At 44.4% G+C, this 18,230-nt stretch overlaps 1 protein-coding gene across 1 annotated transcript in view; it reads left to right on the forward strand.

Annotated features, from left to right (window-relative positions):
- LOC139444991 (protein phosphatase 1H-like) overlaps positions 1-17,696 on the forward strand; it is a 28,740-nt gene extending 11,044 nt beyond the window's left edge. The window contains exons 3-11 of the mRNA XM_071226028.1: positions 7,835-7,933; positions 8,727-8,855; positions 9,172-9,284; positions 11,791-11,875; positions 12,155-12,273; positions 13,886-13,949; positions 14,588-14,695; positions 15,788-15,939; positions 16,947-17,696. Of these exons, the coding sequence (XP_071082129.1) occupies positions 7,835-7,933; positions 8,727-8,855; positions 9,172-9,284; positions 11,791-11,875; positions 12,155-12,273; positions 13,886-13,949; positions 14,588-14,695; positions 15,788-15,939; positions 16,947-17,106 (1,029 nt within the window). The 3' untranslated portion in view covers positions 17,107-17,696. The remainder of the gene's footprint in view (positions 1-7,834; positions 7,934-8,726; positions 8,856-9,171; positions 9,285-11,790; positions 11,876-12,154; positions 12,274-13,885; positions 13,950-14,587; positions 14,696-15,787; positions 15,940-16,946) is intronic.
- The last annotated feature ends 534 nt before the right edge of the window (positions 17,697-18,230 follow it).

Below are 18,230 nucleotides of genomic sequence, written 5' to 3' on the forward strand. Positions count from 1 at the left end.
TGAGTAAAAATATATAAGCCATAAGCATAAGGTATTTTAAGTAAATTATTATAAATTATGTACGGGTTAGATGAAGTCGTGCTGTATTCTCAATGAGGATATATTTTGACATAATCATCAGATGTGTATTGTCAGAATAGTTGCTGTAAAACTATTGAATTTAAATAAATGTACGTGTTCCTAGATTTCGTGTAACATTCTCAATAAGTCACAAAAGCCTGTAAACTGTGGTAAATGCGAAGGCTGTTACATGCAATTAAAACACTGTGTGTCTGATTGGAAAATGGCGCTTCCGGAAAGAGGCGGGGTTTGTCGATTGGAGCCATGGCTTCAGCACACAGCGACACTGCGCAGTGAAGGTTTTTCCAGCTGCGGTGATTCGGAAGCCATGCGACGTTGTTCTCTATTCCCGATGTTGTTTCTGCAACTGTTCGCATCCTAGATAAGGACTGCAACGTTTCGCAAAACAACAGTTGGAAATTGCAATGTTGTTTCTATTGTGCCCTGTATTTGCTAGACAGATTAATACTGCGTGCAAACTGAAAAAAGCTGGAAGAATGATTTTGAATGATAAATACGAATTGATATTTGATATATTGACGAGTGTTCATACGTTTGATATCAAATGATTTTCTATGATTCTATGAATCGTGATGGAACAATCTTATTGACAGTACCATTGCCTTAGGGACACCTTACTTCCCCCAAAATCTTGAAAAAAAGAATCCACGTGTTGTCCAGTTGAGCACAGTTAGCGATGTCACAACCAAGTCACTGCTTCCTGAATGCAACCAGGAACTATATATCACGGCGTGTCAGCATAATGTTGGAGGAAAGCCCGAAGTGATGCAGGTCTCAGACGTTTACCACTTCGGTGTAACCCACGAGCACGGGTAAGGTGCTGACAAACCTAGAAACATAATCGGGGTGAACCGGGATTCGAACCCAAAAATCATAGGTTTCTGGCGTGCCCAAGGGACACAACTCTGCACAGCGAATCGCGACGCCTTAGACGACTGGGCCACCCGTGCACATAGGGATATATATATATGACCACCCAGCCTATATACTACTCAACAAACGATAGGGGCATCCTGACTGTCCTGGTGGGGGTACATCTGACTGATTGTTTCGAGATGGCGTCCGTACTTTTTGGCTGGACCTGACGTATGTTAAGCTTCATTTCATAATACATAAAGTAATATTTATATACGTTGTTGTCTCGAGACTACGGGTCAACAAGCACAGTATTCCTATCATGAGTAGTTTAGCGTAGTATTGTTCACTCTCCCGCATGGAATTTCGAGTTATCCGTACTTCGAGACATGCGGAGAGAGTTGTTACTTGTAACGCGCGTTAGATTTTGTACCACGGAACGTTTAAAACCACAAGTACCCCGAGTGATACTGCTGCAACGAATGAATCTAACGACATATTTCATTCTGCAAGCGTGGGGGAAGCGTGCGGCCTTTTGCTTCGAAGCGGGGGATTTATTCTCCCGCCTAGAATGTTTTTTTTCCATCCCCATAGTATTTTATCAAGATCACGTGAACCAATCAGATCTCATCATTCTGACAAGGAGGCATGCTAATGTATTTTGTATGAAGAAGACATGCTTTCAATCTTAATTTGACCTTGACAAGAGGGGAAAGGCAAAAAAGTGTTCATACATTTTATCAATTATTTGCGAGCTGCATACGTATCACGCCATGCATTTCCCCTTTTGTAAGAGCCACGAGGGGTAATTCCCTTTCACGACATGAATACACTTCAGATGTATACATTTAACCAAATTTACTTTGCACGATGAAAGGAAGTAACCGACAGTGAAGTTTTTATCTGTTTCTCGGTTATATGTTTTCGTTGTCATGCTTGGAGCATCCTTGTGAATCTCAGGAAATGGGCACGAATCTGCCCGTGGACTCAATTTGCCTACCGTTTATATGTCCGCCCTCTGTGTATCCTGTGTTGTGGATATTAACACAGCATCCTGTGTTGTGAGTATTAACACAGCATCCTGTGCTGTGGGTATTTTTATAGTATTCTGTGCTGTGGGTACTCATACAGCATCCTGTGTTGTGAGTATTAACCCAGCATCCTGTGCTGTGGGTATTTTTATAGTATCCTGTGCTGTGGGTACTCATACAGCATCCTGTGTTGTGAGTATTAGCACAGCATCCTGTGCTGTGGGTATTTTTATAGTATCCTGTGCTGTGGGTACTCATACAGCATCCTGTGTTGTGAGTATTAACACAGCATCCTGTATTGTGAGTATTAACACAGCATCCTGTGCTGTGGGTATTTTTATAGTATCCTGTGCTGTGGGTACTCATACAGCATCCTGTGTTGTGAGTATTAACACAGGATCCTGTGCTGTGGTTATATTTTTATAGTATCCTGTGCTGTAAGTATTTATACAGTGGGCACTCATACAGTATCCTGTGATATTGGTACTAATACAGTATCCTGTGCTGTGGGTATATTTTTATAGTATCCTGTGCTGTAAGTATTTATACAGTGGGCACTCATACAGTATCATGTGATATTGGTACTAATACAGTATCCTGTGCTGTGGGTATATTTTTATAGTATCCTGTGCTGTGAGTATTTATAAAGTGTATACCAATACAGTATCCTGTGCTGTGGGTATTCCAATAAGAAAAAAAAGTATGGAAAAGAAACTTATGTTTTAATTCAAGTAAATTCCTTGTGGTGTTTGGGGCGGTCTGGTAGCCTAGTGCTTAAAGCGTTAGCTCGCCACGCCGAAGACCCGGGTTCGATTCCCGAGATGGGTACAATGTGTGAAGCCCATTTCTGGTGTCCCCCGCCTTGATATTGCTGGAATATTGCTAAAAGCGGCGTAAAACCATACTCACTCACTCACTCCTTGTGTTTATTAAAACCGCCAATGGTTGATGGTGTAATGGTCCCTCTGTTGCCCGGGTTGTTTCTCATACTTTAAACCCCTGGTTCGTCTGTTCAGGATTCGATTTGTACGGGCCGCGTTCACATTGGGACGTGTGTTTGTATGTCGGGTATATGTCAGTTTACTGTCTGTTTGTCGGGTGTTTGTGTGTCCAAATCATATTTATTACTCGACGATACTTCTTTGCCTTAAGATCTGACGGCACCTCCACTGGAGTCAGGTGAGCTTTCAAATCAGCAAATCAGCGTGGTGGCTTCTAAATTCTCCGTGCGAGAGGGCGAGGCATTCAGCTGCAGCCCATCTGATGTCTGTATCTCGAAAACAAAATTAAAAAGACAGCGCCTATATCGTTGAAGATATATTACACACAGCGTCGTTTCTGAGCGCCATGAAATCTGAACGAGAATTCCGATGAGAATTGATTGGTTACAGTGTGTGACCCGATTATTAGTGTGTGCTCATGCTATTAGCCCCTAGTTTGCGTGACGCAGACTCAGTTGTGTATCATAACTATCTACGATCTATTGCTTGAATATTGCGGACTGCCCTTGCGGAAGATCTAAGCCATGGCATGAGGGCGTGCGGCACACCTCTTGGAGGTACTTAGTTGGATTGTCTTATCTCCGAACTTGACCCGACTTCCATTGAATATTCTTGGGAGATATGTACCGCCGTAAACATGTCTATATTTGGGAATTAGAGTGATAGTGCCATACGACGACCTGAATAACTGCGATATATGCCTAATATGGTCGTACAATATGTCCTCCGCAAAGCGATCATTGCGCCACGACGCCATTGCCTAACACAGGTTTATCAGCCAACAGCTGTTACGAAAAGATCACTGGGGACGGGATCCTGGATTCTAGATCCGGGGCTTTGTCAACGGGATCATGGACACAACAATTAAAATCGCATGATATGAATTCCACACTTGTTTACGTGTGCATTCCTATTTTTCTTAAGTCCGAACGCTTTGTCAGAAACAAGTTTATTATATATGACCATACATTCCTGAGAAGTTTACGAATACGAAACTAGTTTACTCGAGCTGTAAAAGAAGTCAAAACGATTATTCAAAACAAAGTTATTTTTGCCATAAGTTCCTGAGAAACGTACGACCACGAGAATAGTGTAACAATCAGGACTTCAGGTGTACATGGGGGTCGTCAAGTTTATCACCGAGATAAACTGGTGGGTCATGGAGCAAGTGAACGATCGTGGAATACCGATAGCGACATACGTGGCTGTAGATAAACTCAATTATGTCAGCAATCAGAGCATGAATACCTGGCTGGTGGTAGGGGTATCTGAGTATTGTCGTCTGAGTCGAGGTGTATGGTGTGAGACGGGGCGCGTCGACCGCGCTGTTGTCTGACGGATGACGCGGCGATTCGTGTGTCGCACCTGTGTCATGATAATGTGTAGACTGTTGGCAGGCACACATTGTTCGTGTGTATGCTCACATCTCGCCAGAATCGAAACTATTAAAATAAAGTTATATTTATTTTAAGAAATGCTGTAACTTCTGAAATATTATGAGACATTTTGAGGTATGGCACGGCTCGCCGAGTCGTCAAAGGGCTGAAATTCCCATTGCAGAGTTGTCGTGATCCGATGACTGTAGGTTCGAATCTCATATTTGTCCTGGTTATAATCATTTGTTCTTCAGCACCATTATATAAAATTAATCGTCTAAGAACTGCATCACCCCGGGTTTTCCTCCTTCATATGGATGACATACTCCTTAAAATATTGTTGGAACTGAACTACTGTTCTCAAAGCGACTTAAAACATTTTTCACTCAATATCATCTGAATTCGTTTTATTCGACCAGGCCAAAGAAAAGCATGTTTCCGATTTCTCGCCGACCCCAATCTGAGCCCCCGAAACAAAACCTTTTTTGTCTCACATAGCTTTTAACACATCACGCTATTGTCTGTATGTCATGCCACCAGCGTAAAGTTCAACAGAGATCTGGTATTTGCTGACATACAGCATTACAGCATGTCAACCTCGCAAAAAAAGAAAATGGCGGCAGGGTAGCCTTGTGGATAAAGCGTTCGTTCGTTCGTTCGTTCGCCGAAGGCCCGGGGTTCGATTCCCCACATGGTTACAATGTGTCCCCACCGTGATATTACTAGAATATTGCTAAAAGCAGCGTAAAACCATACACATTTCCTTGAAAAAGGAAAACAGAAGCAAAAACCACCCGCCCTAATTTTGTTTGGGCTGATTTTGGAGACACGCGTTGTTCTTGGCCTATTAGTCCAAACGATAAGGATCCGCCCTCGTGGTGTAGTGGGTACAGCGTCTGACCTGAGAGAGGAAGTTCGGTAGTTCGATCCCCTGGTCGCCATAGAAAAGAGGATTGTACGGCTCGGAGTCAGTATACTATGTCTGAGTGGGGTATCCATGTTAAACTGCGGCATGGTATCTCAGTGGACTAGCACTATAAAATACGCATTAGTCCGGACTAATACAAGCACACGCGCACGCATGCACGTCGCTACATGAATGAAATTGTCCAGGACGCGTTAAGCGTTAAACACTTCATGCTATTAATAATAAAAATGCTGTTCAAAGCTACATTCAAATTAAATAAAACAAAATTTAATGTTGCTTTACAAGGATGCAAAACAATCGGATCCAGTGATATATTTTTATAACAATTAATCTTGATTTTATGTTCCCTTGGATATTTTTGGAAACGGGGACTGGCCCCAGTCTATATAGCTGTGTTCTAATTTATGTCCCGACAACGACAAGTGTGTTGTCACATGGGGTGTTAATATTTTCTGCCACCTGTCATAACATGTCTGCCGACGTCTCGCTGGGCGGGCTGCACGAGACATAATAGCTGATTCGTGTGCGCACGGCTTTGTTTGTTTTTGTTTACCACTGCTCTCAACATTATATGACGCCGATCTGTAAATATTCGGGTCTGGACCAGACAATGATTGACATCATGAGCATCGATCCACGCAATTAGATACGATGACATGCATCAACCAAGTCAGCGAGCGATCCCGTTAGTCTCCTCTTACGACAAGCTTGGGTTGCTGAAGACCAATTCTAACCCGGATCTTCACGAGGCCCATCTTTAAATTATGTAGTGGGACGATGGGGTAGCCTTGTGGTCGCGAAGTCCGGGTTCGATTCCCACACGTGAACTGGTGTTCTCCGCCAGTTGTTGTTTTTTTTACCAGTATGATAACGTCCGATATCAATTCAATAGCGTGTGCCAATAACATGAGCATCTCCGTACCAGGGCGTGCTAAGTATGCTGTCGATAACGCGTCTATATTCAAAATAGTGTCTAGATATGTCAACACGCTTGTACATGTACGTTCAGTTGTTGTGAGATATGCGATGTTGCATTGCCCAGGACGATAACATATTGGTCTGAAGGCTGGAAATAGTTTTAGAAAGGTTGCCAATTGGTAGGACTGGAGATTAACTCCGTGAATTTACTTATTCCTTTCTTTACACAAGTGCAGCTTGAGTGGGAGAGTGACAATGGTTCTGCTCCAATTTAAGCATTACAGCAATATCACTGCTTGAGCCATTTGTAACCTTAGTGGGGAGGGGGTTGGGTGTGTGTGTGTGATAAGAAACCGTTATTAATTTTAATTTAACAGGCAATTCAACATGTTCTCATGGTAGGGGTTTTGTTTACAAATAAATAGGGTTGTGGTGTTTGGGGGTAGGGTGGGGTGGGGAGGGGGTATTTCTACACACGTATGCACATATACACACATATGTATAGAGGCGCATGTGAACGGGGTATTAGTTTTAGATGGGTTCCCAGCCTGTCTGCCAAATACGTTTCGGAAACAATGCACACAAACACATCTCAACACTTGATTCCGACGTGTTTGGAATTTTGTATGCGCTTTATTTCAAATGTACTGACAGTAAAGCTTATTTCCCTGTATCTTTCATTTTTCCCTTCCTGGCTAACAATTTCACGCTGTGACAACGTTGTTATAACGTTGTGTTTACGTTGTGGTAACGTTGGGGATATTACGTCCATATAACGTTATTCTGTGAGCTCCCATTTATCTTGTCACAACGTCATGGCCTAACGTTATATTACGTCATAGTCACGTCGTCACAACGTTGTTATAACGTTGTATTTTGCGTTGTGGGAACGTTGTATTTTACGTTTTGGTACTATTGTATTTTACGTTGTGGCTATGTTATAATATTGCGTCCCTACAACGTTATTCTACGTACTACCATGGACGTTGTCACTCCGACGTGAAATAACTTTGTTACAAGGATGAAATACGTTGTAACACCGTTATCTCATGACCATTCCCCACAAAAATGTTGTAAAAGCATCTCAAAAACATTTTCCGGAATCTTTTCAGAATATGCTTTCGTCACGTGATTGTGTATGATTCGAGATACCCTTTACCAATGTTTGGAAACCAGGGCGTCGAATAACCCAGTTAACATTTAGGTCGTGTTTTGCTTTTCAAAATGTAAAATCACCCCTGAGCTGTTACCTAGGTACATATGACTATAACAAATAGTCAGACACCATTACCCTTTAGGCTTGTACTGCAGGAAACAAAATACGGATGTCGGACAGGTAAGGGGTTGACCATTTGATATTCTGTAGAGGGTTGGGGCCTGGAAATTTATCGAAAATATATATTGTCACCGAAACTTCTTTACAAAAATAATTATGCTTCAGAGTGTTGAAAAAATATTGCCTGCCACAAAAATGACATATATTATTCGTTTCCATCAGTATATTTACAACATTTAGAGTTTACAATAATATCCGTCAGATCTTACCTGGGTACCAATCCCTACATAGGTACAATGTGTGAAGCAGTAGTTTTACAAAATGTCTGGTTATTTTCCTGTGAATAAATTCATACTTCTTCTCCCCAGTATTCTGAGGTGATGGTCACCTACATGGGTATATTTGACGGCCACGCGGGGACGGGGGCGGCACTCACGGCATCTCATCTGCTGGAGACACACCTACAGGTGAGACATCGCTTGCGACATCGTAGAAACCAACTCGAGCCAATTCCACAAAGCTAAGGAAGCATGTTGGTTGTTGGTTTGTTTGTTTGTTGTTTTACGCCGCTCTCAGCAATATTCCAGCTATATGACGGCGGTCTGTAAACAATCGAGTCTAGACCAGACAATCCAGTGATTGACATCATGAACATCGATCCGTGCAATTGGGATCGATGACATGCATCAACCTAGTCAGCGAACCTGACCACCCGATCCCGTTAGTCGCCTCTTGCGACAAGCACAGTCGCATTTTACGGCAAGCATGGGCTGCTGAAGACCTATTCTACCCCGGATCGTCACGGGTCCTCTATATTAATGGGGCGGTTAGGTAGCCTAATGGTTACAGCTTCAAACTGAGGATCAGGGTTCGTTTCCCAAGTGGGTTCTATGTACGATGGTCATTTCTAGAGCTAAAACCGGCGTAAAACACTACTCACTCGGAAATGATTGTGATGATTATTAATTAATACTGATGTACAATGTGGCTTTACAGATTAATATGTTTACTAAAAGTGTAAACAACATACCACCAGGCTAGACCAAGATGTCAGCATTTGCCTGAAAGAGACAGTTACACTCTGCATCTTATTTCCTTGGTTAGTTAAGTTGCTTACCTCTGTCGCGTTCGAGAATAAGCAGGATTTCAAGCTGATGCGGAAGGAAACAAAAGAATTGTTTTTAGCCTTACTGTTGTTGAAGTTGTACATGTGAGCTGCACTGGTTGTGGTAACCATGGTAACTTAAATCCGTTTTCCAGGAGAAGCTGACCGAGGTGAGAGAAAGTCTGCTGGAACTTGGCGAGGGGGAGATGGTGACGTCATTGTACCCAGCCATCACCGCCGACAGTCTGATCATTGGCGCCATGGAGGCTGCGTTCTGCTCGCTGGTGAGCCCCGAACATAGGCATGCTTCACAAGTCAACACGATAGCATTTGAAACGGGTTTATACCATTTATTCAGGGGTTTTAGCTTGTAGGAACGTAAATACATCAATTTTCGTCAATTCAATAGGTGCAATTCATAAACTACTTTGATGGGGACAGGTGACAATTGCATAGTGTATGTTTGTTGTATTATAACAATAGGATTATGGCTTAAAGTTGTCGAAAATAAATTAGACTTTTGATTAGAAATCCCCATGAAACAGTTTTAGTTGTGTCTTCGTGTAACGACATCAACGTTTGTTGTCCTTGACCTTGCAGGATGAACAGATGGCAAGGGAGAGAACTACGTACGCCATTCGCGGTGGGTGCACAGCTCTCGTGGCCATGTTTCTTCTCGATAATTTATACGTGGCGAATGCAGGAGATTGCAGGTTAGTATAAACAGGATGGCTTGGAAGCTAGCATGTGTGATTGCACATTGGTCACGAGGGTACGGGTGACCCAGCTGTCCGAGGCTGTGCAGAGTTGCTTCTCTTGTTCGTGACAGAAACCTATGATTAGGGGTTCGAATCCCAGATTCGCCCTGATTTCTAGGTTTGTAAGCATCATACCCGTGCTCGTGGCTTTCCAGACCTGAATCAGTTCGGCTTTCCTCACACATCAGGCTGACATGACGTGATATAAATGGAATACTGTTCGGAGAGGCGTTAACCCCAACTCACAAAAACATTGATCGGGATTGGTGCAACAAAAACAGTGTGAACTTACCATTGATTATAAAGCGATGATTTATATTAAGACATCTCACAATTATGAAACATCATATGTGACCTTCGTCATGAATTAATATTATGTACGTGGGTTCAGTTATAGGTTTGATGTTTACATATGCTACAACAATTTATGAGCATCTTGAATTTTCATTACTTTTCACAGGACTCCACTGATGCCCATTTTCAGTATAAATGTAAGACTAGGAGTCGTAATCAGTGCGAGAGACATTACATGTGATCTGGTCGTGCAGAGTTGCGTCCCTTAGGCCTGCCAGAAATTTACGATCGGAGCTTCGAATCACAGGTTTGCCAGAACCTCAACTTAGACAAGTAGACAGCTGGGTTACTTACAGGTTCAAATGTTCGCTTGTTATGCCAAAGAGCTTGGTACACATGGGTACAATGTGTGAAGGCGTCAAAAAGGAGTTACTATACACAGAAGCGTTTGACCGAATTAAATTAAATTGGTTGGGGGGCTGCCCTTTTGCTGTCCCTTGTCTTGAAACATCATAATGAGTGGATAATAAGGGTCAGTCTTGAGACCGATTAAACTCTTTAAATCTTGATAATGATAAAGTGTTGAAATGTGGGTACGTTTCAGATTTAACACTGATTTAACACATCACTCGATGTACTTTTGTCTTTGTGTATGGTAGTAAACTGTGGAGGCGGTAGCCTAGTGGTTCAGGCGTTCGCTCGTCACGCCGAAGACCCGGGATCGATTCCCGACATGGGTACAATGTGTGGAGCCCATTTCTGGTGTCCCCCGCCGTGATATTGCTGGAATATTGCTAAAAGCGGCGTAAAACCTCACTCACTCACTCACTCACTCACACACTCACTCACTTACTCCCTCCCTCCCTCCCTCCCTCACTCACTCACTCACTCACCCACTCACCCACCCACCCACTCCGGAATTAGCTAAGTGGATCGGAGTCGATCTACTAGCGTGACCGAGAATCAGCAGGATTTCAAACTGACGCGGAAGGAAACAAAATAATTGTCTTTAGCCTTACTGTTGTGGAAGTAGTATATGTGAGCTGCACTGGTTGTGGTAACTATGGTAACTATATTCCAGTTTATGCATTCGGAACATCAAACTAACTATGCTGCACGCGAACACATGAAGTAAACATATATAACTTTGACACCCGTGTGTTAGGCATTTGACTCTAGGAGCAGTTAAACGCGTCCAAATTAGGTATAGGGAGAGGTTCATAATTATATTGATAATATATTTTATGTTATCATATTTACGTTATCAGAACAGCAGAGCCCCGTTATAACGCCCGTTTGTACCGATCGTCGTTTTTCTGATCGTTATCAGGAGGGGTTTTCTAGAGTCAGGGATACAAAGCAATATCAGATAACATAAAATATTTGCGATAAAACTCATATTGTTCTATTTTTGTAAGATAACGTCGATAAACATTTTTACTGGAATTTCTTTTGTGGGATGTTTTTTACATCAAATTTGGAAATTCAATGTTGCCGACAGATAGCTATTTTAAAAACCTTCAAAACTCTTCTTCTCCAGCACAGAAGCCTGAAGCCAGCTGTCTGGATGGCAGCAGCCATATAAAAAAAAAGAAATAAAAAAGAAATGTTTGGTTCCATCCTTCATAAACATCACTTCTCAGAAATCACTGTACCCACCAGTATTGATACCTAAAGATGGTACTTGATGTTACCCTGTCTGGCGCTCGACATTAAGGAGCTAAAACAAGGACTGGTCCGCTCGGAGTCAGTATACTGTTTCTGAGTGAGGGATTCATGTTAAACTGCGGCATGGTATCTCTGTGAGCTAGCACTATAAATCGGCATCAGTCCGGACTAGTACAAGCAGCCACACACACACACACACACACAAACACACACGTACATGCACGTTGCTATATAAGTGCGATAAATTAGGACGCGACGTTAAACCCCATTTCACCTCACCTCACCTCAAGGTATGACACTTAAAGTATGACACTTGAAAAGGGTTTTTGTAATGTGATTGTCTTTGTAGACATTTTACCATTTGACATATCCAGGTGAGCTACAGTTCCGTGGACATATTTTTATTTATATTTTATGTACAGTTTAAAAGATGCAAATCCTGAAGAAACGTCTCACGTTTTTCATTCAGTCACCAATCCTGCTCTATGTGTATTTCCAGGGCCATCCTGCACGTGAACGATGACATCATCCCCATGTCTAGGGAGCTGTGTCCGGGTGCGGAGATGCTTCGCCTACAGACAATGGTAAGTGGTATTTCGGAGATAAGCACTGAAATCTGTTACATGCTATTGGCATTTGATGTCCTGGAAAGTCATTTGTCGACGGCGATATATCTGACATACTCACTCATTCCGTATTTGGTGAAGTGAAGACACTGTTAAGACTTTTGGTATTTCAGGATTAACTTTTCTAACCTAATAACGAAGACTGCAAAACAGTGTGTCGTTAATGCAAATTTTTGTGTGATCTTTTGGGTTTTCCAGTTCCAAAGTATTAGTAAATAATTAATATATGTTTTTCAGGCATTTTCCAATCCCAGCCTTTTGCATAACGAGTTCAGTAACAGAGCCTTCAGTCGCCGAGTGTGGAAGGAGGATCTTGGGAAGAAGGTTCTCTGTCGGGAACCCTTGTCCCAGGGCTGGTGAGTGCCGCTCTTCCTTCTGTAGGGAACCCATGTCCCAGGGCTGGTGAGTGCCGCTCTTCCTTCTGTAGGGAACCCTTGTCCCAGGGCTGGTGAGTGCCGCTCTTCCTTCTGTAGGGAACCCTTGTCCCAGGGCTGGTGAGTGCCGCACTTCCTTCTGCAGGGAACCCTTGTCCCAGGGCTGGTGAGTGCCGCACTTCCTTCTGTTGGGAACCCATGTCCCAGGGCTGGAGAGTGCCGCACTTTCTTCTGTAGGGAACCCATGTCCCAGGGCTGGTGAGTGCCGCACTTCCTTCTATGGGGAACCCATGTCCCAGGGCTGGTGAGTGCCGCTCTTCCTTCTGTAGGGAACCCTTGCCCCAGGGCTGGTGAGTGCCGCTCTTCCTTTTGTAGGGAACCCATGTCCCAGGGCTGGTGAGTGCCGCTCTTCCTTCTGTAGGGAACCCTTGTCCCAGGGCTGGTGAGTGCCGCTCTTCCTTCTGTAGGGAACCCTTGCCCCAGGGCTGGTGAGTGCCGCTCTTCCTTTTGTAGGGAACCCATGTCCCAGGGCTGGTGAGTGCCGCACTTCCTTCTGCAGGGAACCCATGTCCCAGGGCTGGTGAGTGCCGCACTTCCTTCTGCAGGGAACCCATGTCCCAGGGCTGGAGAGTGCCGCACTTCCTTCTGTAGGGAACCCTTGTCCCAGGACTGGTGAGTGCCGCACTTCCTTCTGCAGGGAACCCATGTCCCAGGGCTGGTGAGTGCCGCACTTCCTTCTGTTGGGAACCCTTGCCCCAGGGCTGGTGAGTGCCGCACTTCCTTCTGTAGGGAACCCTTGCCCCAGGGCTGGTGAGTGCCGCACTTCCTTCTGTAGGGAACCCTTGTCCCAGGGCTGGTGAGTGCCGCACTTCCTTCTGTAGGGAACCCATGTCCCAGGGTTGGTGAGTGCCGCACTTCCTTCTGTAGGGAACCCTTGTCCCAGGGCTGGTGAGTGCCGCACTTCCTTCTGTAGGGAACCCTTGCCCCAGGGCTGGTGAGTGCCGCACTTCCTTCTGTAGGGTACCCATGTCCCAGGACTGGTGAGTGCCGCTCTTCCTTCTGTAGGGAACCCATGTCCCAGGGCTGGTGAGAGCCGCTCTTCCTTCTGTAGGGAACCCTTGTCCCAGGGCTGGTGAGTGCCGCTCTTCCTTCTGTAGAGAACCCTTGTCCCAGGGCTGGTGAGTGCCGCACTTCCTTCTGTAGGGAACCCTTGCCCCAGGGCTGGTGAGTGCCGCACTTCTTTCCGTAGGGAACCCTTGCCCCAGGACTGGTGAGTGCTGCACTTCCTTCTGTTGGGAACCCTTGCCCCAGGGTTGGTGAGTGCCGCACTTCTTTCCGTAGGGAACCCTTGCCCCAGGGCTGGTGAGTGCTGCACTTCCTTCTGTAGGGAACCCATGTCCCAGGGCTGGTGAGTGCCGCTCTGGTTTACGAGTGATATACTACGATGTCGTAACGTCTTTTGAATTGGGTCCAAGAGAAGGACTTTGCATAACAATATACTCATCTCAAATTATCTAGATCTGTGATGTAAAAATAATAACGCCACACTGGATTGATATGTCCGATAAACTGATTAACCGTTTTGTGTGTTCAGGGTATACCGGGAAGTGACTTCAGACGACATCCGGTCGCCCCTCATCCGAGGGGAAGGAAAGAAGGTATCATGTTTTCATGCATCGTGGCGACACTTTGTTGTAATCATTGGGGCTACGTCGGTCTTTATATTTGACAGAACCCGTTAAGCGTGGGTTCGAATCCAAGACTCGTCCTAATATAACTGAAACAGTCTTAAAATCCAACTGGTTTTACCTTCAGACAACCAATGTGTGTCGTACGATGCGACTTGATGGGCCCGGTGCTCACTCTCAAGGACTTGGCATCCTTTATATCTCCAGGGATAGCATATCCAACGTTAGACCTAGTAGCGTAGCCAATCCAAATGGCAAATGGAACTCACGGGCGGGTAATTTGAGATCGCGAGTACCACGGGAATGGATCCCGGGGTTCGTGTAAGTTTACCGAAATGCGAACCCTGAAGATATAGAGGAAGGTGACTAGGTTGATTGCGTGGATTCGTACCTCGATTATTTAGCTGAAATATAGCTGAAATATTGCTGAAATATTTCTGACTTCGACGTCAAACAAAACAAGCAAGAAAGGGTTGTAAAATGAATGACATGTCCATGCTATACTGTTATGGACATAATCAATTGATAACGGTACAGCGACGCACAGTAGTGTCGAAACAGGGTAATATAAATGAGTCGAACCTCAAATCATTTGCTTTTTTCAACAGTCACGTCTGATGGACACCATCGGTGTCTCGCGCTGTCTGGGTGACCATGACCTTCTCGTGTTTGGCACGGACATCAGGATCAAGCCATTCCTCATCCCAAATCCAGAGGTATGACCCTTGACAACATGTTTCTTGGAGACGCAACTCGCCCCTTAGCTGCCAGGATCCTCATGTCGTGGGTTCGACTCCCAGATAAAAGGCCTCCGTGGTTTATTGGTAGAGCGGAAGGTCCGAGGTTCGATTCCCGGCCGTGTCATACCAAAAGACGTTAAAAGATGGTACTTGTTGTTACCCTGTCTGGCGCTCGGCATTAAGGGGTTAAAACAAGGACTGGTCGGCACGGAGTCAGTATACTGTGTCTGAATGGGGTATTCATGTTAAACTGCGGCATGGTATCTCAGTGAGCTAGCACTATAAATCGGCATCAGTCCGGACGTGTACAAGCAGCCACAGCACACACACACACATGAACGTCGCTATATAAGTGCAATAATCTTGGACGCGACGTTAAACCCTATTTCACCTCACCTCACCCAGATAATGATTCTAGGCTTTTGTTAATACCTAATCAAGTACCTAAAGATGGGCAGGTGACACGGGTGGCTCAGTTGTCTAAGGCCCTGCAATTCGCTAAGCAGAACCGTCACCCTGAAGCATGCAGAAAACCTAGGATGTGGGTTCGAAACCTAAATGTTTCTAGGTTTGTCAGTACCATGCCCTTATTTATTGGTTTCAAATGGTAGACGTCGACGACCTGCATCTCCTCCCACCTCGTGACTGAAATATTGTTCAAAGCGGCGTTAAACCAAAACTAGTGTGTCAAATGCCCTATTCTGGAGAAGCTATCAATTGTTGATATACAACTACCTCTTCTTATGAATTCTAACCATTCAGGTGTTAATATATATGTAGTCAGTCATACAGCCATTCATAAGTGTTATCGTGTACGTCTTTGGCATTCTTTCTGAATTAATGGGTGCACAAGCCATATATTCACTGCAGAAGGTGACCCAAAACACTTTTTTAAAGCATTTATGATTTCTTACCCTCCTCTATTTTGGATGATCGTGTATGAGTAGAAACAACATTGCGCATTATTCATGTTCGTTAGTGATGTAAATGCATCCTGACACGTATATTGTGTGCGAGCATCAGTTAATAATGCTTTAAAAAGAGGCTGTTTTCAAATCTGACTTAAAGGTGAAGACTTTCAACTTCAACAAGATGTCTCTGACTGAGGATGACGTCCTGATCATGGGGAGCGATGGCTTGTGGGATGTGATGTCCAACCGAGACGCTGTCAGGATCGTCAAGGCAGTTCTGCAAAAGCACACAGCACAAGACCCACTGAGGTATTAAACTGGAAATACAGATTCTAGGACAGATATGAAATACAATCACTAGAAAACATATCGTACGATCACTAGAAAACCTCATTTCGTTCCCTAAACATAACTAAGTTTTATAATGTTCATTTCGTTCCCTAATCATAATTAAGTTTTATATTGTTCATATCTAGATATTGCTCATTCAAGATCGGAATATAAGATTTTAAGTTTCTGCAAGCGTTCGTTTTGTCTCATCTTAGTAACATGATAATACCTCCCCTATCTCCAAACTTAAGAAATTTAGATTTGTAACTCTCTAACTGCTCCCTAACTAAAGCTTATCCTTAACCCGTGAAGATCTGGGGTAAAATAGGTCCTCAGCAACCCATGCATGCTGTAAAAGGCGACTAAGCATGTAAGAGGCGACTATAGGGATCGGGTGGTCAGGTTCGCTGACTTGGTTGATACATGTCACCGTATACCAATTGCGTGAATCGATGCTCATGATGTCAATCACTGGATTGTCTGATCCAGACTCGATTTTTTACAGACCGCCGTCATATAGCTTGAATATTGCTGAGTGCGGCGGTGAACAACAAACAAACCATCAAACCTATTCTTAACCCAGTCTGTGGCGACCTTGGATGTACACCTTCTCAACAAGGGAAACACGTGCTACGGTGTTCCTTCTCTCGAGACCGCCCGGAGAGCAGAAGGTCCGGGGTTCGATCCCCGGCCGCGTCATACCAAAAGACGTTAAAAGATGGTACTTGTTGTTACCCTGTCTGGCGCTCGGCATTAAGGAGCTAAAACAAGTACTGGTCGGCTCGGAGTCAGTATACTGTGTCTGAGTGGGGTATTCATGTTAAACTGCGGCATGTTATCTCAGTGGGCTTGCACTATAAATCGGCATCAGTCAAGACTAGTACAAGCAGCCACACACCCACACGTGCATGCGCGTCGCTATATAAGTGCAATAATCTTGGACGCGACGTTAAACCCAATTTCATCTCACCTCACCTTCTCTCCAGGTACACAATAGCAGCCAAAGCTCTGGTAGCCCACTCCAGGGGCATGGTGACTGAAAAGGGCTGGCGGATGGACGACGACGAGGACGCCTCATTCGACGACATCACCGCGTTTGTCATACCCTTGCACCACAGGGTCAAGAAGATTGGTACCCGCCTCTGATGGGAGTGGCTGGGCCATAGAGACGTTTACAAAGATATGCTAGTTCTTCCGGACAGTGTGGACAACGGGAAGTGTTCCCGAAGCTTAACAGCCATGAAATCCAGTCCTCCATGAAACAGTGATGGTGATGGTGGTAACGACGATAGGTCGTTTTGGTCTCACAACGTTAATGCCCAAGGGTGTGCCATCTTCTAACAACAGAAGGCCTTCCACAATGCCAATAGCAGGTGCTTGTAACTTTTAAGCACAATTGAAGTGCTGAAGATCGGTGTTGTGATATTTTTGTACACAAAAATCGTATACCTGAGATAACTCAGACTTAATATCGTGTATACAAATATACCTCATATTCGCATTGAAGATAAGCGTTGGAGGATGAGCTCAAAGGCGTGTGTGCAATGCTATTGTACGACTCAAGCCACAACGTTGTCTTCTGGTGCTTGTCACACTATACCCTACTTACTGAATACACATAGGGGTGTTATACAGGACCTGATACTGTGCAATAACAGACCTGTGTCACCTTGTATATATTGCTGTAGCCCTGGACATGTATATACCGTCAAGATTCAAGACTTTGTTACTGGCTGGAGGGAGTAAGACGGGAATGATGAAAATCCACGATGGACAATTGGTGTGTTGTATTTTACTAACTTCAGTAACGATTTGAAATGTGAATCTCACGGCGAGTTTTCAAGATTAAAGTCGACTTGAGTGAAAGGTGCTGAGTTTAGCGGCACCCCTACACGTCGTGACAGGACTAAACTGCTGTTCGAAGCGACCGGTGTTGGCTCACATCCGAAAATTGATTGGGTAAACCTGCAGTAACGAGGTGGTGGAGGTGGAGGTTGGGGTGGGGGAGGAAGAGGAAAGGGAAGGAATGGAGAAGAGAAAGGCGAAAATAGAGGATGTGAAAGGATGTGGACAGAGAAGGAGGAGGGGGAAGAAAGAAGAAGGGGAGAAAAGAAAAGAAGAGGGGAGAAGAAAAGAAAGGGGGTAGAGGGGAGAAGGAGAGGAGAAAATATGATATAAGGAGGGGGAGAAGAGGAGGGTAGTGTGTGTAGGAAGGAAAGGAGAATTAGGCACAATTACATCCACTTTTGAATTAAGCACCACTTTTGTTT

The sequence above is a fragment of the Haliotis cracherodii genome, unplaced genomic scaffold (genome assembly GCF_022045235.1).
Source record: "Haliotis cracherodii isolate W230 unplaced genomic scaffold, xgHalCrac1.p SCAF_6, whole genome shotgun sequence".
NCBI classification, from domain to species: domain Eukaryota; kingdom Metazoa; phylum Mollusca; class Gastropoda; order Lepetellida; family Haliotidae; genus Haliotis; species Haliotis cracherodii.